We start from the raw sequence: 16,773 nt of genomic DNA, 5'->3' as shown, positions 1-16,773 counted from the left end.
AAGAGTATCTAAAAAAACCCGATCTCCCTCACGGGAGCGAAAGTGAAACGCCCGAAAACGCAAATATCGGAAGGCAAAGATCGAAAATAGAAAGATCTTAAGTCGAAAGATAAAAAAAGGGTGCATGGTAAACGGTACTTTTTTTTTTTTTTTTTTTTTTTTTTCGGCGGGGGGAAATCTTCTAGAAGACACCACCGACGTGTTTAATTCCGGTGGTAGTGTGGGATTTTTACCCACTAAAACCCCCCTCCTCTTCAGCTACCACCCGGCTACTAATTAAGTATTGCTCAAGGGTAGCCAGGATAGCCATCTAGGCTCTCGTCATTTTACAAAGTCCGACATTTTTTCTCTCGATCGCGTTCTGCCTCTTCTTTCTCCCGCATGATGCATACTGCAAACGTAGTGCATGCTGTCCACGCCTCTGCACTCTCAAGCATAGCAGGAATCATGTTAGTCGTCGTTAATGAGTTAACACCGAGTTCATTTTTTAGATTGGTTCTATGTGCGTTCCATGCTGGACAATCGAATGCAGTGTGTTCAGCATCGTCGTTTTCTGGTAAACGGTAAACGGTACTATGTATATATAATATTGTTACGTACGCCACGGATTGAGCGAATTGCACTTAGACCAACGGATATCTGTTATCGGATTAACTAAATGCATGCACTTACTTCCAAAGATTATATCTGGACTCTAAGTGCATTTAGGCTAAACAATGACCGTTATTAGTTATTTCTCAGAATCGGTACGGGAAGACACAATGTCTTGGAAATACATATCCGAATACGTGACTATACAACAGGTAAACAGATTAGGCGTCCTGAGAGATCTACCCTTTATAAGGCGGTACGTAGGCGATATAATTCATTCTGGACTTAGCAGTGACACTGCGTGTATCTCCTTAATCATCAATAAATGCTGTGAAACGACTGTTGGCCTTTTACTTAGATCCTCCACCCACCCCTACGCAACACTGGTCGTCAGAAGTGGGATCCAAGATGGGCCGTGGAACAAAGTCACCAGCGAAGGAAGAGAAGCTACAGCGAAGCCATCCTCGAGAGCTGTAGGAGAGAGTTCGAGCCATGGAGACACGAAACAAAAAAAATGCAGTTTTCACTGCAACACACAGAATCGGTCATCACATATTCGGTTGTCGAATTGCAGTTATCACTGCAACTCGACTTTGACATTATCGGCGGTGGCCGCCAAGAATTCATCGGGATGACGGAAGGAGGTTACGAAACGGGAGGTTTCGTACAAGTGCTGCCGGGAGAGGACAACTTGAGGCGTTGTCAAGGGCAACATCGGAGAGCAGCATCCGGCAATTGCAGAGTCATCCAAAGGGCGACCGGGACGAGGGCAGTTCGCCAATTCGCCGCAAGTAGCAAGAATTAGCGGCTGTAGGTGACGACGATCCACGGGAAAGCATCGTCGTCAGAAGAGGAGCGGAGATCGACTACAACTGAGAGATGTCGATTACAAGCCACTATTCCCTTCAACTGTTTGTTGACGGCAGATGTCAACAAACTGGAAAAAAATCTAATTGGAAACTAGTCGAGTCTAATTGGAAACTAGTTAACCACCTGTTATGTCACAGGTGTCGTCTCGCAAAGAGTCGGAAAGTAAACGGATTGAAATGGAATTCAATCGGAACCATGCAACGGCAGAGAGGCACATTTATCAGATTGGATAAATGTTGGTTGGTCAGTCGGCGGAGTCAATCAAGTCACTTTTGGGAGGATAGAGACACCGCTTCAGAGGGAATGGCAACGGAAGCACGTTCTGGGTGGAACGTTGGTCTGCAGCAAGATGCTGGGCCACATGAGAGGAAGACGGGGCCACCGCAACAAATTTGGACGTTGGGGAAATGAGCGACTTGGATCAACCACGTGAGGGCATTTGAAACCGAAGAAACGCCAGATCGCGACTTCAACGAGAGAGAGCTGAACAATTGATATACGTCAACATCGAAAAAAATCTAGTTGGAAACTAGTGGAAACACGAGTACCTGAAAAAATACATGGACAGTTGCAGCAGTGTTTAGATCATCTCGCAGATGTAACGGGAAAATACATCAGAAAGAAATGGATTTCAGTTGGGTCAATGGAACGGAAAAGAAGCACATTCAACAGAGTGGCAGACTGTTGGGTGCACATTTACCAAGGTCAATGGAACGGAAAAGAAACACAACCAGCAGAGTGGCAGACTGAGGTGTGCACATTTTCCAGGGTCAAGGGAACGGAAAAGAAGCACCACCAACAGAGTGGCAGACTGAGGGGTGCACATTTTCCAGGGTCAACCGTCACTTTTGTGAGGATGGTGGCGATTCTTGTGGGACATGGCTTTGGAGCACGTTCTGGGTTGAACGTTGGTCTGCAGCAGGATGCTGGGCCACATGACATAGGAACACTGGGCCACCGTAGCAAATTTGGACGATGGTGACACGAGAGACATGGACCAAGTCACTTTTGTGAGGATGGGAGCGATTCTTTGGGACATGGCTTTGGAGCACGTTCTGGGTTGAACGTTGGTCTGCAGCAGGATGCTGGACCACATGACAGGAATACGGGGCTGCCATAGCAAATTTGGACTTTGGTGATACGAGCAACATGGACCAAACACGTGAGAAAATTTTGGACCGAAGAGCTAACAAATAATGATTTCCAAATGTAGAACATCGGATGACTAAGTTTAGGTGATTAGAAATGTAACTGTAACTGTTTCCATTGTAAAGGTGACGTAAAGTGAAGTGTAATGAAAGTTTTATGTAATTGTTTCCATTGTAAAGGTGACGTAAATTGAAGTTTAACGAAAGTTTAATGTAATTGTTTCCATTGTAAAGATGTCGTAAATTGAAGTGTAACGAAAGTTTAATGTAATTGTTTCCATTGTAAAGATGACGTAAATCGTAGGGTAACGAAATTTTAAATGTTTTTGTTTCCATTTTCAAGGTGGCGTAAATTGAAGTGTAACGAAAGTTTAATGTAATTGTTTTCATTGTAAAGGTGTCGTAAATTGAAGCTTAACGAAAGTTTAATGTAATTGTTTCCATTGTAAAGGTGACGCAAATTGAAGTGTAACAAAAGTTTAATGTAATTGTTTCCATTGTAAAGGTGACGTAAATCTAAATGTAACAGAATTTAAATTGTAAAGGTAACGTGAATGTAACGGTAATAGAATTTAAATGTCATTGTTTCCATTGTAACTGTAAAGATAACGACGGTAATTGTAAATGTAACTGTGACTGATATCAAAGATAAATGTAACAACTGTAGATTTATCAGTTCGGATTTGTTGGTCAATCGGGACGATTTGACCTAAGAGGGAGGCAATGTTACGTACGCTGCGGATTGAGCGAATTGCACTTAGACCAACGGATATCTGTTATCGGATTAACTAAATGCATGCACTTACTTCCAAAGATTATATCTGGACTCTAAGTGCATTTAGGCTAAACAATGACCGTTATTAGTTATTTCTCAGAATCGGTACGGGAAGACACAATGTCTTGGAAATACATATCCGAATACGTGACTATACAACAGGTAAACAGATTAGGCGTCCTGAGAGATCTACCCTTTATAAGGCGGTACGTAGGCGATATAATTCTCCTGAATCATCAATAAATGCTGTGAAACGACCGTTGGCTTTTTCTTGGATCCTCCACCCACCCCTACGCAACACTGGTCGTCAGAAGTGGGATCCAAGATGAGCAGAGCAACAAGAGCAACAAGAAGACAGAAGTCGCCAGCAATCGAAGAGTTTTCACAACGGAGTCAAGCCAAGGAGTTGGAGGAGAGACTTCGGGCCATGGAGGAGAAAATGGCAGCGCTTCCGAGTTCGCAAGATCCAAAAATGCAGTTTTCACTGCAACGTGACTCAATTTTGGTTAATGAGTCAAATTCATCACCACGACCGGTAGCAGTCGAAGACAGACGATATCCAGGAGCGTTACCAGAGTTCCCGACATTTGATGGAACTGGGTCATGGGAAGAGTTCCTGGCACGCTTTCGATTCACGGCACGACTACATGGCGCGACGGACCTGTCAATGAGGCTGTGTGCGGCGATGCGTGGCGCGGCCATGAATTACGTTTGCCGCCTTCCAGAAAGAATCCAATTGGAATCTGAGCAATTGGTGTCGAGACTCGCGGGGCGATATGGAAGCAAAACATCGGTATACCAGCACTTCGAAAAGGCCAGCACGAGAAAGTGGCGTCCCGATGCAGGAGAGTCACTAACAGCCCACATGGATGCCATTACAGAACACGTGGAGCTAAGCTTCGCAGGGGTTGCCGCACCAGAACCTCTTGAGCGAGTAATAACCTGCATGTTTGTAAACGGCATCATGCAAGCTGACGTGAAGGCAGCCGTAGCCAGGCTATGCCCCACTACGAGCCTTCCTGAAGTTGTGAAGGTGGCAGAGGCAGTGTACGAAGCCACGAAGTTCTCGTGTGAAAACGGGAAGACACTTGCGTGCGATGAAAGTAAAAAGCAGCGGCCGCACAGACTGGAAACATCAGAAGATGCAATACCCAAAAGGCAGTACGAGAACAGATATAAACAGCGACCGGAGGTGAGGTGTTTTAAGTGCAATAAAGCGGGGCATATCAGCCGTTTCTGCCGAAAAAAATTCGGAAAATCAGTTCGGATCTTAGACGACGCCAGCAGCACGTCATCGGCAAACGAGAACGGGTCGCCAGACCGCGGGTCCTGTCGATCGCAAACAAAAAAGAGCTCGCATTAAAATCCGTCCGTACATTTGATATCGGACGATCCCTGGAAGTCGACGGAAAAATCGGGGGAGTTTCGTGTCGAATGGTTATCGACAGTGGAGCACAGGTCACAGTAATTAGGAGGGACATTTTTGCCCGAATTCCCCGTTCTCGATATGAGAAAAGGATCGGCCGACAGTCCTTGCGGATGGCATCGAAGGCGCGTCTTCCGACTACAGAGTGGGTGAACCTCGATATAGAATTCGAGGGGAAGACCGTCAAGTGGACGGTAGCGGTCGCAGATATAGAAGATGAAGTCCTACTGAGTTTGGGATTCTTGTCCCATGTGGGGGTAGTTTTGTCGTTGTCCCCGAAAAAGGCCACGATATCTGTGAGAAGAGCCACCACCGAGAACAGGTCACATCCCAAGTTGACCACGAAAAGGGGAGACACAGACATCAGTCTAAACACAGCTCATCCAAAAATCGCAGTACTGATGCAGACTCCAACAAAAGAACTTTCGGAAGAATCTTTAGAGAAGGTGGAAAGAATGCTACGCAAGAATGCAACGGCATTCGCCCGAAACAAGGACGACCACGGCCGTACTACGAGAGCCGTGCACTCTATTAACGTGGGAGACGCAAAACCAATTAAACAGGCACCGAGAAGAACACCGCTAGCCAAGAAACGAGAGGTCAGACAGTTGATTGACGATCTGCTTCAACGAGGCGTCATCGAACCGGCTTCCAGCCCATGGGCATCCCCAATTGTGTTAGTGGGGAAGAAAGATGGATCTTCACGCCTCTGCATCGACTATCGACGTTTGAACGCGGTCACCAAATTGGATTCCCATCCCATTCCTCGGATAGACGACACGTTAGATCGACTGGCTGGAGCACAATATTTCAGTACGCTGGACTTACAGAGCGGTTATTGGCAGGTACCCGTAGCCACGAAGGATCGGGAAAAGACAGCATTCGCCACGGAATTTGGGTTGTTCCAGTTTAAAGTGATGCCATTTGGGCTATGTAATGCACATTTGTGCGACTGATGGAACAAGTCGTTGGGGACATGCAAGACCATGTATTGGTGTATTTAGACGATATCATCATACATACATAGCCGAACGTTCGAAGAACACATGGAACAGTTGGAACAAGTCTTGCAGCGAATGCGAGCAGCTGGCCTAAAACTAAACGCTGACAAGTGCCAACTATTGAATCGAGAAGTTGACTTCTTGGGGCACCGAGTATCAGCCGATGGAATCACAACCGATCCAAAGAAAATACAGGATGTAAAGGATTGGGAAGTCCCACGTACGAAGAAACAAGTGCGGAGCTTTGTAGGACTCTGTACATATTACCGACGTTTCGTACAAAACTTCGCGAAGATTGCCAAACCACTACATAGATTGACAGAGAAGGAGCGTAAGTTCGAGTGGACGCCAGAATGTCAAAAAGCGTTCGAGCAGTTAAAAGAGGCGCTGATTACAGCTCCGGTAATGACACATCCACGGCCCAACGATCATTTCATCCTCGACACAGATGCGAGTCAACACAGCATTGGAGCGGTGTTGTCCCAACGGCAAGACGGAGAGGAACGAGTGATTGCATACTTCAGCAGAACCATGAACAAAGCAGAACGGAACTATTGCGTAACCCGAAAGGAATTACTAGCTATTGTAAAAGCTGTACAGCAGTTCCATCATTACTTGGCGGGTACGAAATTCACACTGAGGACCGACCATTCTGCGTTAACGTGGCTGAAAGAATTCAAACACCCTGAAGGTCAACTCGCTTGGTGGCTGGAGATACTGGGCCAATATAACCCAGATATAATTCATCGGCCCGGAAGGAAGCACGGAAATGCGGACGCGTTGTCACGAAGACCGTGTCAGACGGATTGCCCAAAATGCTCGCGACTGGAGGAGCTGGATAAAGAAGTGGAAATAATAGACTCAGATACCTGTGTAGCTCTAGTGGGAATTCAGCCAGAAGTTATAAACGACGCCACCATTCAGAAAATTATTGATTGGAAGCGAACTGAACAGCGACCAGCGTGGGAAGCAGTATCCTTAGAAGAGCCGGAAGTGAAAGTTCTCTGGGCCCAGTGGGACTCTTTAACGGTAGAAGAAAACAAATTGTACCGCAAGTGGGAGAGTACAACTGGAAGTAGACAGATACGACAACCAAAATTTGGTTGTACCAAAAGAGTGCGTGACGGACATCTTAAAAGAATTCCATAGCTCACCAACGGGGGGACATTTTGGAATGAACAAAACTTTTAAAAACATACGTCAACGGTATTATTGGCCGACGTGTCGCATCGACGTAATTCGCTGGTGTGAAAATTGTGCAGTGTGTGCAGCCCACAACGGTCCACAGCGGAAAAACAGAGGAGCGCTACGACAGTACATTTCCGGGGCACCATTAGAAAGAATGGCGGTTGACATCCTTGGGCCACTGCCAAAAACGGAAAGTGGAAACCGCTATATCCTCGTCGCTATGGACTATTTCACAAAATGGCCAGAGGCGATTCCTATTCCCAACCAAGAAGCGGAGACGGTGGCCGAGGTGCTGGTCCACCAAGTGTTTACAAGACTAGGAGTGCCAAATGAACTACACTCAGACCAGGGTCGAAATTTTGAGTCCAAATTATTCCGACAGGCATTAGAAATCATGGGGATCGGAAAAACAAGAACCACTCCATATAGACCACAGTCCGATGGCATGGTGGAACGATTGAATCGGACACTACTGGCCCACCTGACGAAATTCGTGGCAGACCGACAAAAAGACTGGGACAAGTTCGTTCCGCACTTCCTGATGGCGTATCGAGCTGCGCAACATGATGCCACTGGAACATCCCCAGCGGCACTATTATACGGCCGAGAATTGAGAATGCCCGCAGAACTACTATATGGAGGGCCCCCTCCCGACCATGGACCACGGGACCCACACCAGTACACCACACAACTGGTGGAACGAATGGCTGAGAGCCACCGTTTCGCTCGCGCCCATCTTCGAATACAACACGACTGAATGAAGGCGCGCTACGACATCCGCGCAACAGAGTCCCGATACGAAGAAGAAGAGCGAGTGTGGTTATACAACCCTGCTAAGCACGTGGGCCTATCACCAAAGCTTCAGTCGTTCTGGGAGGGACCGTACCGGATTGTGAAACGGATCAGCGATGTCGTTTATCGTATCAAGAGGGAATTTGGAAACGCAACACGCTGCATGGTAGTGCATCTGGACCGTTTAGCGCGTTATCGAGTCACCCCCTCGGAAAAAGACTGATGGAAACGGGGGAATTAATTTTCAATCTCTTTTGTGTACTTATAATTTAAATTTATGTAATTGTTTCCAATGTAAAGATAACGGCTGTAATTTTAAATGTAACTGTGACTGATATCAGATATAAATGTAACTACTACGGTAGATTAATCAATTAAAAATAAAGTTATAGGTATTGAATCGACTGGTTTCGGAAAGAAATTGACGCACGAATTACGAATGACAAATTACGAAGTGATTACGAATTACGAATTACGTTTTGTGCATCGCCGACGCCTCCGGCACCACGGGGCCTTCGCCCCCGGCGCTTCCGTCGCTACGGGGCCTTCGGCCCCAGCGCCGCCGACGCCTCTGGCGCCCCCAGCGCACCCGATGCCTTCGGCACCCCGGGGCCTGAAAAAACTGGGAAACTGAAAAAATGAAAAAAAAGAAAAAACTGACTAAAAAACTGAATAAAAAGTAAATTATTCATTTGAAATAAAGTAAATTTTGGAGACGGTTGAGAAGCCCTGCCATATAAACTAATGCAATGTAATCTGCAGTTCATACGCTCAGAAAGTTTTTTTTTTCAATTTAAATACGTAAATATTGGATACGGTTGAGAACCCCTGTCATTCATACTAATTTAATAACGCCCGCGATGCGTACGATAAAAAGTAAATTATTCATTTGAAATAAAGTAAATTTTGGAGACGGTTGAGAAGCCCTGCCATATAAACTAATGCAATGTAATCTGCAGTTCATACGCACAGAAAGTTTTTTTTTTCAATTTAAATACGTAAATATTGGATACGGTTGAGAACCCCTGTCATTCATACTAATTTAATAACGCCCGCGATGTGTACGATAAAAAGTAAATTATTCATTTGAAATAAAGTAAATTTTGGAGACGGTTGAGAAGCCCTGCCATATAAACTAATGCAATGTAATCTGCAGTTCATACGCTCAGAAAGTTTTTTTTTTTCAATTTAAATACGTAAATATTGGATACGGTTGAGAACCCCTGTCATTTATACTAATTCAATGACATCTTAAAATGATATTCAATGAGTCACAATGACATTCGCTTAAAATGTAATTGTTCAATTTAAATAAGAATATGTTGGTACGGTTGAGAACACCTTTAATTTATAATAATTTAATAACATCCGCGATCTATACGATAAAAAGTACCATATACATCGATAAATATAATACAATAAAAAGTTACTTTTGCCATTAAAATAGGATAATTTAGGATTTTTGAATATTTTGTCGCTTGAACATTTTTTCCGTTTACATTTTGTCGCGGGTACATTTTGTCAGTGCACTAATTTTCGGGTACATTTTGTCGTTGAACCTTTTGGACTTGCACCAATTGTCGCGTCCCCCCCTACAAAATTTTATATTAGAACGCCAAAAGCGGCTCGGCAAATTCTATTCATTGGGTGAAGGCGCATTCCCTTTTGTATTATAATTAACGTTTCCCTGTGGCAGCCAAAATTTGAATCTTGTGCTATACGACACTGCGAAATCCTCTGTAACATCGCAAACTTTTTTCAATATTCTCCAAATACTGTTTACACTATTTTCAGCTTCAATATATCGCTGGAAGATTCTGATTACGTGCAAATATATTCCTAAAAAAAATATCTTAGATTCGAATAGTTAAACGAATGTGCAAAGATGTGGTGTTTTTTGTCGTATTCAATTTTACTCGTTGTATTCAATGTTATAAAACATTTGGGTTGTTCTACTTTTGCTAAAACTGCCTGAAACTGTAGCAAGGTCTCAAACCCGGAAAAAGGAGGATGGTTATCCATTTTTTAAGGGTGTTTAGAAAAAATTGTCCGAGGGCACCGTTGGGTGTATGGCCGGCACTGTAGTGTACATATGGACGTCACGGGTCTACCTCACGGGACCGAAAATCGAAAGATCAAAAAAAAGGGGTGCATGGTAAACGGTACTATGTATATATAATATATATGAGTGGCATGCGGTGAAATTATCTCTCTTTTTGTCATACAGCCTTGTTAAATGTGCGCGCGCAGGATACGGGAGGAAAAGCCTGTTCCTCTTGTTCCTGTTGTATCCTGCTCGCGCAAATTAAGTGAGGATGTACGACGGGGGGAGAGAGACTTTTACCGCACGCCACTGATATATATATATATATATATATATATATATATATATATACATATACTAACCGTTTTTCATATGTATGCATGGTAAACGAACATTTTCGACTTTTTAACATTCGGTACGGTCACCCGGATGTCACTAATGATAGATATATAATTAAACGTTGACGAAAATATACCTTCTGTTCGTGAAGTACGCGGCTAATTTGTTCCAAAGATGGATAATCCATTTCGTTGTGTTCGTAATAACCGTCTGCATTCAGATGACATTTTTTATCGTTGGGTTTCACTGCTCCACCTGAGTACAATTTGAAAAATAATTGAAAAAGAACTTCGTGAATTTATTAATTCCCAACGACCTACCTAACACTCCATCTCCTGCGAAGTGAGACAATCCGTCCGTGGCGAATATGACGATTTTTCTGGATTTGGGATTCCAACCCATTTGATCGCCGCAAACTAAAACTTGCATGAGGGCGTCCATTCCTCCCTCGGCATTGTCCAAATTAGCAGTGATTTCGCTGGAATTCAAAGCTTGCACGAATGTGTGCACTTCTGAAAAATTGAGTCTGTGTCGAAAATCGTACGTCCTTTCGCATTCGCCATGTTCGACCAGACACGGATTTTTACGCCTCCGTTCCTCCATACTGGCATACGGCATTAGAGGTTTATCGGCAAAACTTCCAAAAGCCAACATAACGAAATCAAACAACCTTTCAATTATACAGTTACTACGAGTATATGAATATGAAAATTTGTGTAATGTTACAGTATTGTTGCGTAGGGGTGGGTGGAGGATCCAAGTAAAAGCCAACAGTCGTTTCACAGCATTTATTGAAGATTCAGGAGATACACGCACGGTCACTGCTCCGTCCAGAAATGAATTATATCGCCTACGTACCGCCTTATAAAGGGTAAATCTCTCAGGACGCCTAATCTGTTTACCTGTTATATAGTCACGTATTCGGATATGTATTTCCAAGACATTGGGACTTCCCGTACCGATTCTGAGAAATAACTAATAACGGTCATTGTTTAGCCTAAATGAACTTAGAGTCCAGATATAATCTTTGGAAGTAAGTGCATGCATTTAGTTAACCGATACCAGATATCCGTTGGTCTAAGTACAATTCGCTCAATCCACGGCGTACGTAACATTGCCTCCCTCTTAGGTCAAATCGTCCCGATTGACCAACAAATCATAACTGATAAATCTACAGTAGTTACATTTATCTCCGATATCAGTCACAGTTACATTTACAATTACAGCCGCTATCTTTACAGCTACAATGGAAACAATGACATTTAAATTCTACTACCGTTACCTTTACAATTGAAACAATTACATTAAACCTTCGTTAAACTTCAATTTACGACACCTTTACAATGTAAACAAAAACATTTAAAATTTCGTTACACTACGATTTACGTCACCTTGACATTGGAAACAATTACATTAAACTTTCGTTACACTTCAATTTACGTCACCTTTACAATGGAAACAAAAACATTCAAAATTTCGTTTCACTACGATTTACGTCATCTTTACAATGGAAACAATTACAGTAAATTTTCGTTACCCTTCAATTTACGTCACCTTTACAATGGAGACAATTACATAAAACTTTCATTACACTTCACTTTACGTCACCTTTATAATGGAAACAATTACAGTTACATTTCTAACCGCCTAAAAATTAGTCATCCGATGTTTTACATTTGGAAATCATTATTTGTTAGCTCTTCGGTCCAAAATTTTCTCACGTGTTTGGTCCATGTTGCTCGTATCACCAAAGTCCAAATTTGCTATGGCAGCCCCGTATTCCTGTCATGTGGTCCAGCATCCTGCTGCAGACCAACGTTCAACCCAGAACGTGCTCCAAAGCCATGTCCCACAAGAATCGCTCCCATCCTCACAAAAGTGACTTGGTCCATGTCTCTCGTGTCACCATCGTCCAAATTTGCTACGGTGGCCCAGTGTTCCTATGTCATGTGGCCCAGCATCCTGCTGCAGACCAACGTTCAACCCAGAACGTGCTCCAAAGCCATGTCCCACAAGAATCGCCACCATCCTCACAAAAGTGACGGTTGACCCTGGAAAATGTGCACCCCTCAGTCTGCCACTCTGCTGGTGGTGCTTCTTTTCCGTTCCCTTGACCCTGGAAAATGTGCACACCCCAGTCTGCCACTCTGCTGGTTGTGTTCCTTTTCCGTTCCATTGACCTTGGTAAATGTGCACCCAACAGTCTACCACTCTGTTGAATGTGCTTCTTTTCCGTTCCATTGACCCAACTGAAATCCATTTCTTTCTAATGTATTTTCCCGTTACATCTGCGAGATGATCTAAACACTGCTGCAACTGTCCATATATTTTTTCAGGTACTCGTGTTTCCACTAGTTTCCAACTAGATTTTTTTCGATGTTGACGTATATCAATTGTTCCGCTCTCTCTCGTTGAAGTCGCGAAATGGCGTTTCTTCGGTTTCAAATGCCCTCACGTGGTTGATCCAAGTCGCTCGTTTCCCCAACGTCCAAATTTGTTGCGGTGGCCCCGTCTTCCTCTCATGTGGCCCAGCATCCTGCTGCAGACCAACGTTCCACCCAGAACGTGCTTCCGTTGCCATTCCCTCTGAAGCGATGTCTCTTTCCTCCCCAAAAGTGACTTGATTGACTCCGCCGACTGACCCACCAACATTTATCCAATCTGATAAATGTGCCTCTCTGCCGTTGCATGGTTCCGATTGAATTCTATTTCAATCCTTTTACTTTCCGACTCTTCCAATTAGACTCGACTAGTTTCCAATTAGATTTTTTCGAGTTTGTTGACATCTGCCGTCAACAAACGGTTGAAGGGAATAGTGGCTTGTAATCGACATCTCTCAGTTGTAGTCGATCTCCACTCCTCTTCTGACGACGATGCTTTCCCGTGGATCGTCGTCTCCAACAGCCGCTAATTCTTTGTACTTGCGGCGTAAGTGGACCGGTGAACTGCACTCGTCCCGGTCGCCCTTTGGATGACTCTGCAATTGCCGGATGCTGCTCTCCGATGTTGCCCTTGACAACGCCTCAAGTTGTCCTCTCCCGGCAGCACTTGTACGAAACCTCCCGTTTCGTAACCTCCTTCCGTCATCTCGATGACTTCTTGGCGGCCACCGCCGATAACGTCAAAGTCGAGTTGCAGTGATAACTGCAATTCGACAACCGAAAATGTGATGACCGATTCTGTGTGTTGCAGTGAAAACTGCATTTTTTTGTTTCGTGTCTCCATGGCTCGAACTCTCTCCTACAGCTCCCGAGGATGGCTTCGCTGTAGCTTCTCTTCCTTCGCTGGTGACTTTGTTCCACGGCCCATCTTGGATCCCACTTCTGACGACCAGTGTTGCGTAGGGGTGGGTGGAGGATCCAAGTAAAAGCCAACAGTCGTTTCACAGCATTTATTGAAGATTCAGGAGATACACGCACGGTCACTGCTCCGTCCAGAAATGAATTATATCGCCTACGTACCGCCTTATAAAGGGTAAATCTCTCAGGACGGCTAATCTGTTTACCTGTTATATAGTCACGTATTCGGATATGTATTTCCAAGACATTGGGACTTCCCGTACCGACTCTGAGAAATAACTAATAACGGTCATTGTTTAGCCTAAATGCACTTAGAGTCCAGATATAATCTTTGGAAGTAAGTGCATGCATTTAGTTAACCGATACCAGATATCCGTTGGTCTAAGTACAATTCGCTCAATCCACGGCGTACGTAACAGTATTATAACTAAAGCTGTATATAGGTATTTATATGTACATATCAGTAGCGTGCTGTATAAGGGCGAAATCACACAGGAAGGAATGCGGCATATGGTTTTTTTTGGTCGAACTCACGGGACCGAAAGTGAAACGCCCGAAAACACAAATATCGGAAGGCAACGATCGAAAATCGAAAGATCTTAAGTCGAAAGATAAAAAAGGGTCTCTCTCCCCGTCGTACATACTCACTTAATTTGCGCTAGCAGGATACAACAGGAACAAGAGGAACAGGCTTTTCCTCCCGTATTCTGTGCGCGCACATTAAACAAGGCTGTATGACAAAAAGAGAGATAATTTCACCGCATGCCACTCATATATATTATATACTAGCTGTATTACCCGGCTTCGCTCAGTGTTTATAATATAAACCGCTTAATCATGACTAAGCTAATAGTAAACATTTAATTAAAAAAAAAAAAATTTTAAAATTTAAAAAAAAAATCAAAAAAAAAATAAAAAAAAAATAATAAAAAAAAAATAAATAAAAAAAAAAAATCAAAAAAAAAAATCAAATTTTTTTTTAAAAAAATCTAAAAAAAAAAAAAATCTAAATTTTTTTTGCCTTGTGGGGCTTCGCCCTCGGCGCCCCCCTGAGCCTTTGCCTTCTAGGGCTTCGCCCCTCCACGCCCCCATGAGCAATTGCCGTTTAGGGCTTCGCCCCCATGATCAGTTGCCTTTTAGGGCTTCACCCCTCCGCGCCCCCATGATTAAAAGCCGTCTAGGGCTTCGCCCCTCCGCGCCCCCATGATATAAAGCCGTCTAGGGCTTCGCCCCCCTTAGTTAATGTCTTTTAGGGCTTCGCCCCCCGCGCCCCCAAGATTAATTGCCGTTTAGGGCTTCGCCCCCCTTAGTTAATGCCTTTTTGGGCTTCGCCCCTCCACACCCCCATTTTTAAATGCCGTCTAGGGCTTCGCCCCCCACGCCCCCAAGATTAATTGCCGTTTAGGGCTTCGCCCCCCTTAGTTAATGCCTTTTAGGGCTTCGCCCCTCCGCGCCCCCATGATTAAATGCCGTCTAAGGCTTCGCCCCCATGATCAGTTGCCTTTTAGGGCTTCGCCCCTCCGCGCCCCCATTATTAAATGCCGTTTAGGACTTCGCCCCCCTTAGCTAATGCCTTTTAGGGCTTCGCCCTCCGCGCCCCCATGATTAAATGCCGTCTAAGGCTTCGCCCCCATGATCAGTTGCCTTTTAGGGCTTCGCCCCTCCGCGCCCCCATGATTAATTGCCGTCTAGGACTTCACCCCCCTTAGTTAATGCCTATTAGGGCTTCGCCCCTCCACGCCCCCATGAATAAAAGCCGTCAAGGGCTTCGCCCCCATGATCAGTTGCCGTTTAGGGCTTCGCCTCATAAGGCTGCGCCCCAGGAGGCTGCGCCCCCTTGCGCCCCCTTCGGGGCCGGCTAAGCTCCATAAGGCGGCGCCCCATAAGGCGGCGCCCCATAAGGCAGCGCCCCATAAGGCTGCGCCCCATAAGGCTACGCCCCATGAGGCTGCGCCCCCCTGCGCCCCATGAGGCTGCGCCCCCTTTGGGGCCAATGAGGCTGCACCCCCCTGCGCCCCCTTTGGGGCCCCATGGGGCCCACGAGGCTGCGCCACCTTTGGGGCCCCATGGGGCCCACGAGGCTGCGCCCCCTTTGGGGCCCCATGAGGCTGCGCCCCCTTGCGCCCCCTTCGGGGCCCCATGCAGCGAACTCCATAAGGCTGCGCCCCTAAGGCTGCGCCCCATAAGACAGCGCCCCATAAGGCTGCGCCCCATAAGGCAGCGCCCCATAAGGCGGCGCCCCATGAGGCTGCGGCCCCCCTGCGCCCCCTTCGGGGCCCCATGCGGCTAAGCTCCATAAGGCGGCGCCCCATAAGACTGCGCCCCATAAGACTGCGCCCCATAAGACAGCGCCCCATAAGGCTGCGCCCCATAAGACTGCGCCCCATTAGGTTGCGCCCCATAAGGCTGCGGCCGATAAGGCTGTGCCCCATAAAGCTGCGGCCCCTTTTGAGCCCCATGGGGCTGCGCCCCATGAGGCTGCGCCCCCCTGCACCCCCTTCGGGGCCCCACGGGGCTGCGCCCCTTGTGGCGCCCCTGGCGGGGCCCCATGAAGCAACTCGCCTTGCGCCCCCGCGGGGGTAAATCCATTGAATCGAAAAAAACAAATCGGCGCCCATGGATAGAAAAAAAAAAATCGAATCACGTGTTCGATGACGTCACCGATCTACGGACGACGACCAAGGATACTTACATACAAAGTCTCTTTCCAAATTATAGATTTTTATTTATTTATTTTATTTTATTTAAATAGGCACACATACAGAATAAAATATAAAAAGAAAGTTGTATAATGAGACAAAAAATAATAATAAACATAAATAAAAATATAATATTCCATTTACAGTGAGCACCACATGGTGATATAAAAAAGTAAAATTACAAAAACATCAAGATTTTAAAAAAAATAAAAGAAACAGATAAAGAAAAAGATACAGATAAAGTAAAAAAGAAAAAGAAAGACTATAAGGGTGAAGAAGCAAATCAACCACATATTATTTTCTTCACCTTTGTCCTAAAAATACTAAAAGAGTCTCTAAAGAGGTCAGGACAATCATCTAAGCTATCGTAAATACGGCATATACGAACGATTGCACTATTGAAAGAGGTGTTGCTTTGACAAATAGGTGGATAAAAAAGATTTGTGCATCTGGTGAATCGGGCATTAACGTTAAAATTAATCTCGCTTAAAACAGACGTGTCAAGAATACCATTAGCAATCTTATATAAAATTAACAAATCAGAAACCCTTCTACGCTGAGACAAACTTGCAATATGGAAAAAAGAAAGTCTGTCATTATA

At 45.0% G+C, this 16,773-nt stretch overlaps 3 protein-coding genes and 1 long non-coding RNA gene across 5 annotated transcripts in view; 3 read left to right on the top strand and 1 right to left on the bottom strand.

Annotated features, from left to right (window-relative positions):
- LOC143921164 (uncharacterized) overlaps positions 1 to 2,460 on the top strand; it is a 754,379-nt gene extending 751,919 nt beyond the window's left edge. Inside the window, exon 2 of the mRNA XM_077444334.1 lies at positions 542 to 2,460. Within this exon, the coding sequence (XP_077300460.1) occupies positions 717 to 1,226 (510 nt within the window). The 5' untranslated portion in view covers positions 542 to 716 and the 3' untranslated portion in view covers positions 1,227 to 2,460. The remainder of the gene's footprint in view (positions 1 to 541) is intronic.
- The window catches only part of LOC143921171 (uncharacterized), an 895,047-nt gene extending 891,469 nt beyond the window's left edge, over positions 1 to 3,578 (bottom strand). Inside the window, exons 1-2 of the long non-coding RNA XR_013261404.1 lie at positions 1,968 to 3,578; positions 963 to 1,528 (exon numbers count right to left, since the gene is read on the bottom strand). This is a non-coding gene — a long non-coding RNA (uncharacterized LOC143921171). The remainder of the gene's footprint in view (positions 1 to 962; positions 1,529 to 1,967) is intronic.
- LOC143921168 (uncharacterized) overlaps positions 1 to 16,773 on the top strand; it is a 420,653-nt gene that overhangs the window by 112,751 nt on the left and 291,129 nt on the right. The window lies entirely within an intron of this gene.
- LOC143921132 (integrin beta-nu-like) overlaps positions 1 to 16,773 on the top strand; it is a 36,426-nt gene that overhangs the window by 1,414 nt on the left and 18,239 nt on the right. The gene's annotated exons all lie outside the window — the stretch shown is intronic.

This window comes from Arctopsyche grandis, chromosome 13 (assembly GCF_051622035.1).
Source record: "Arctopsyche grandis isolate Sample6627 chromosome 13, ASM5162203v2, whole genome shotgun sequence".
Taxonomy (NCBI): domain Eukaryota; kingdom Metazoa; phylum Arthropoda; class Insecta; order Trichoptera; family Hydropsychidae; genus Arctopsyche; species Arctopsyche grandis.
This window is presented reverse-complemented; position numbering and strand designations above follow the sequence as displayed.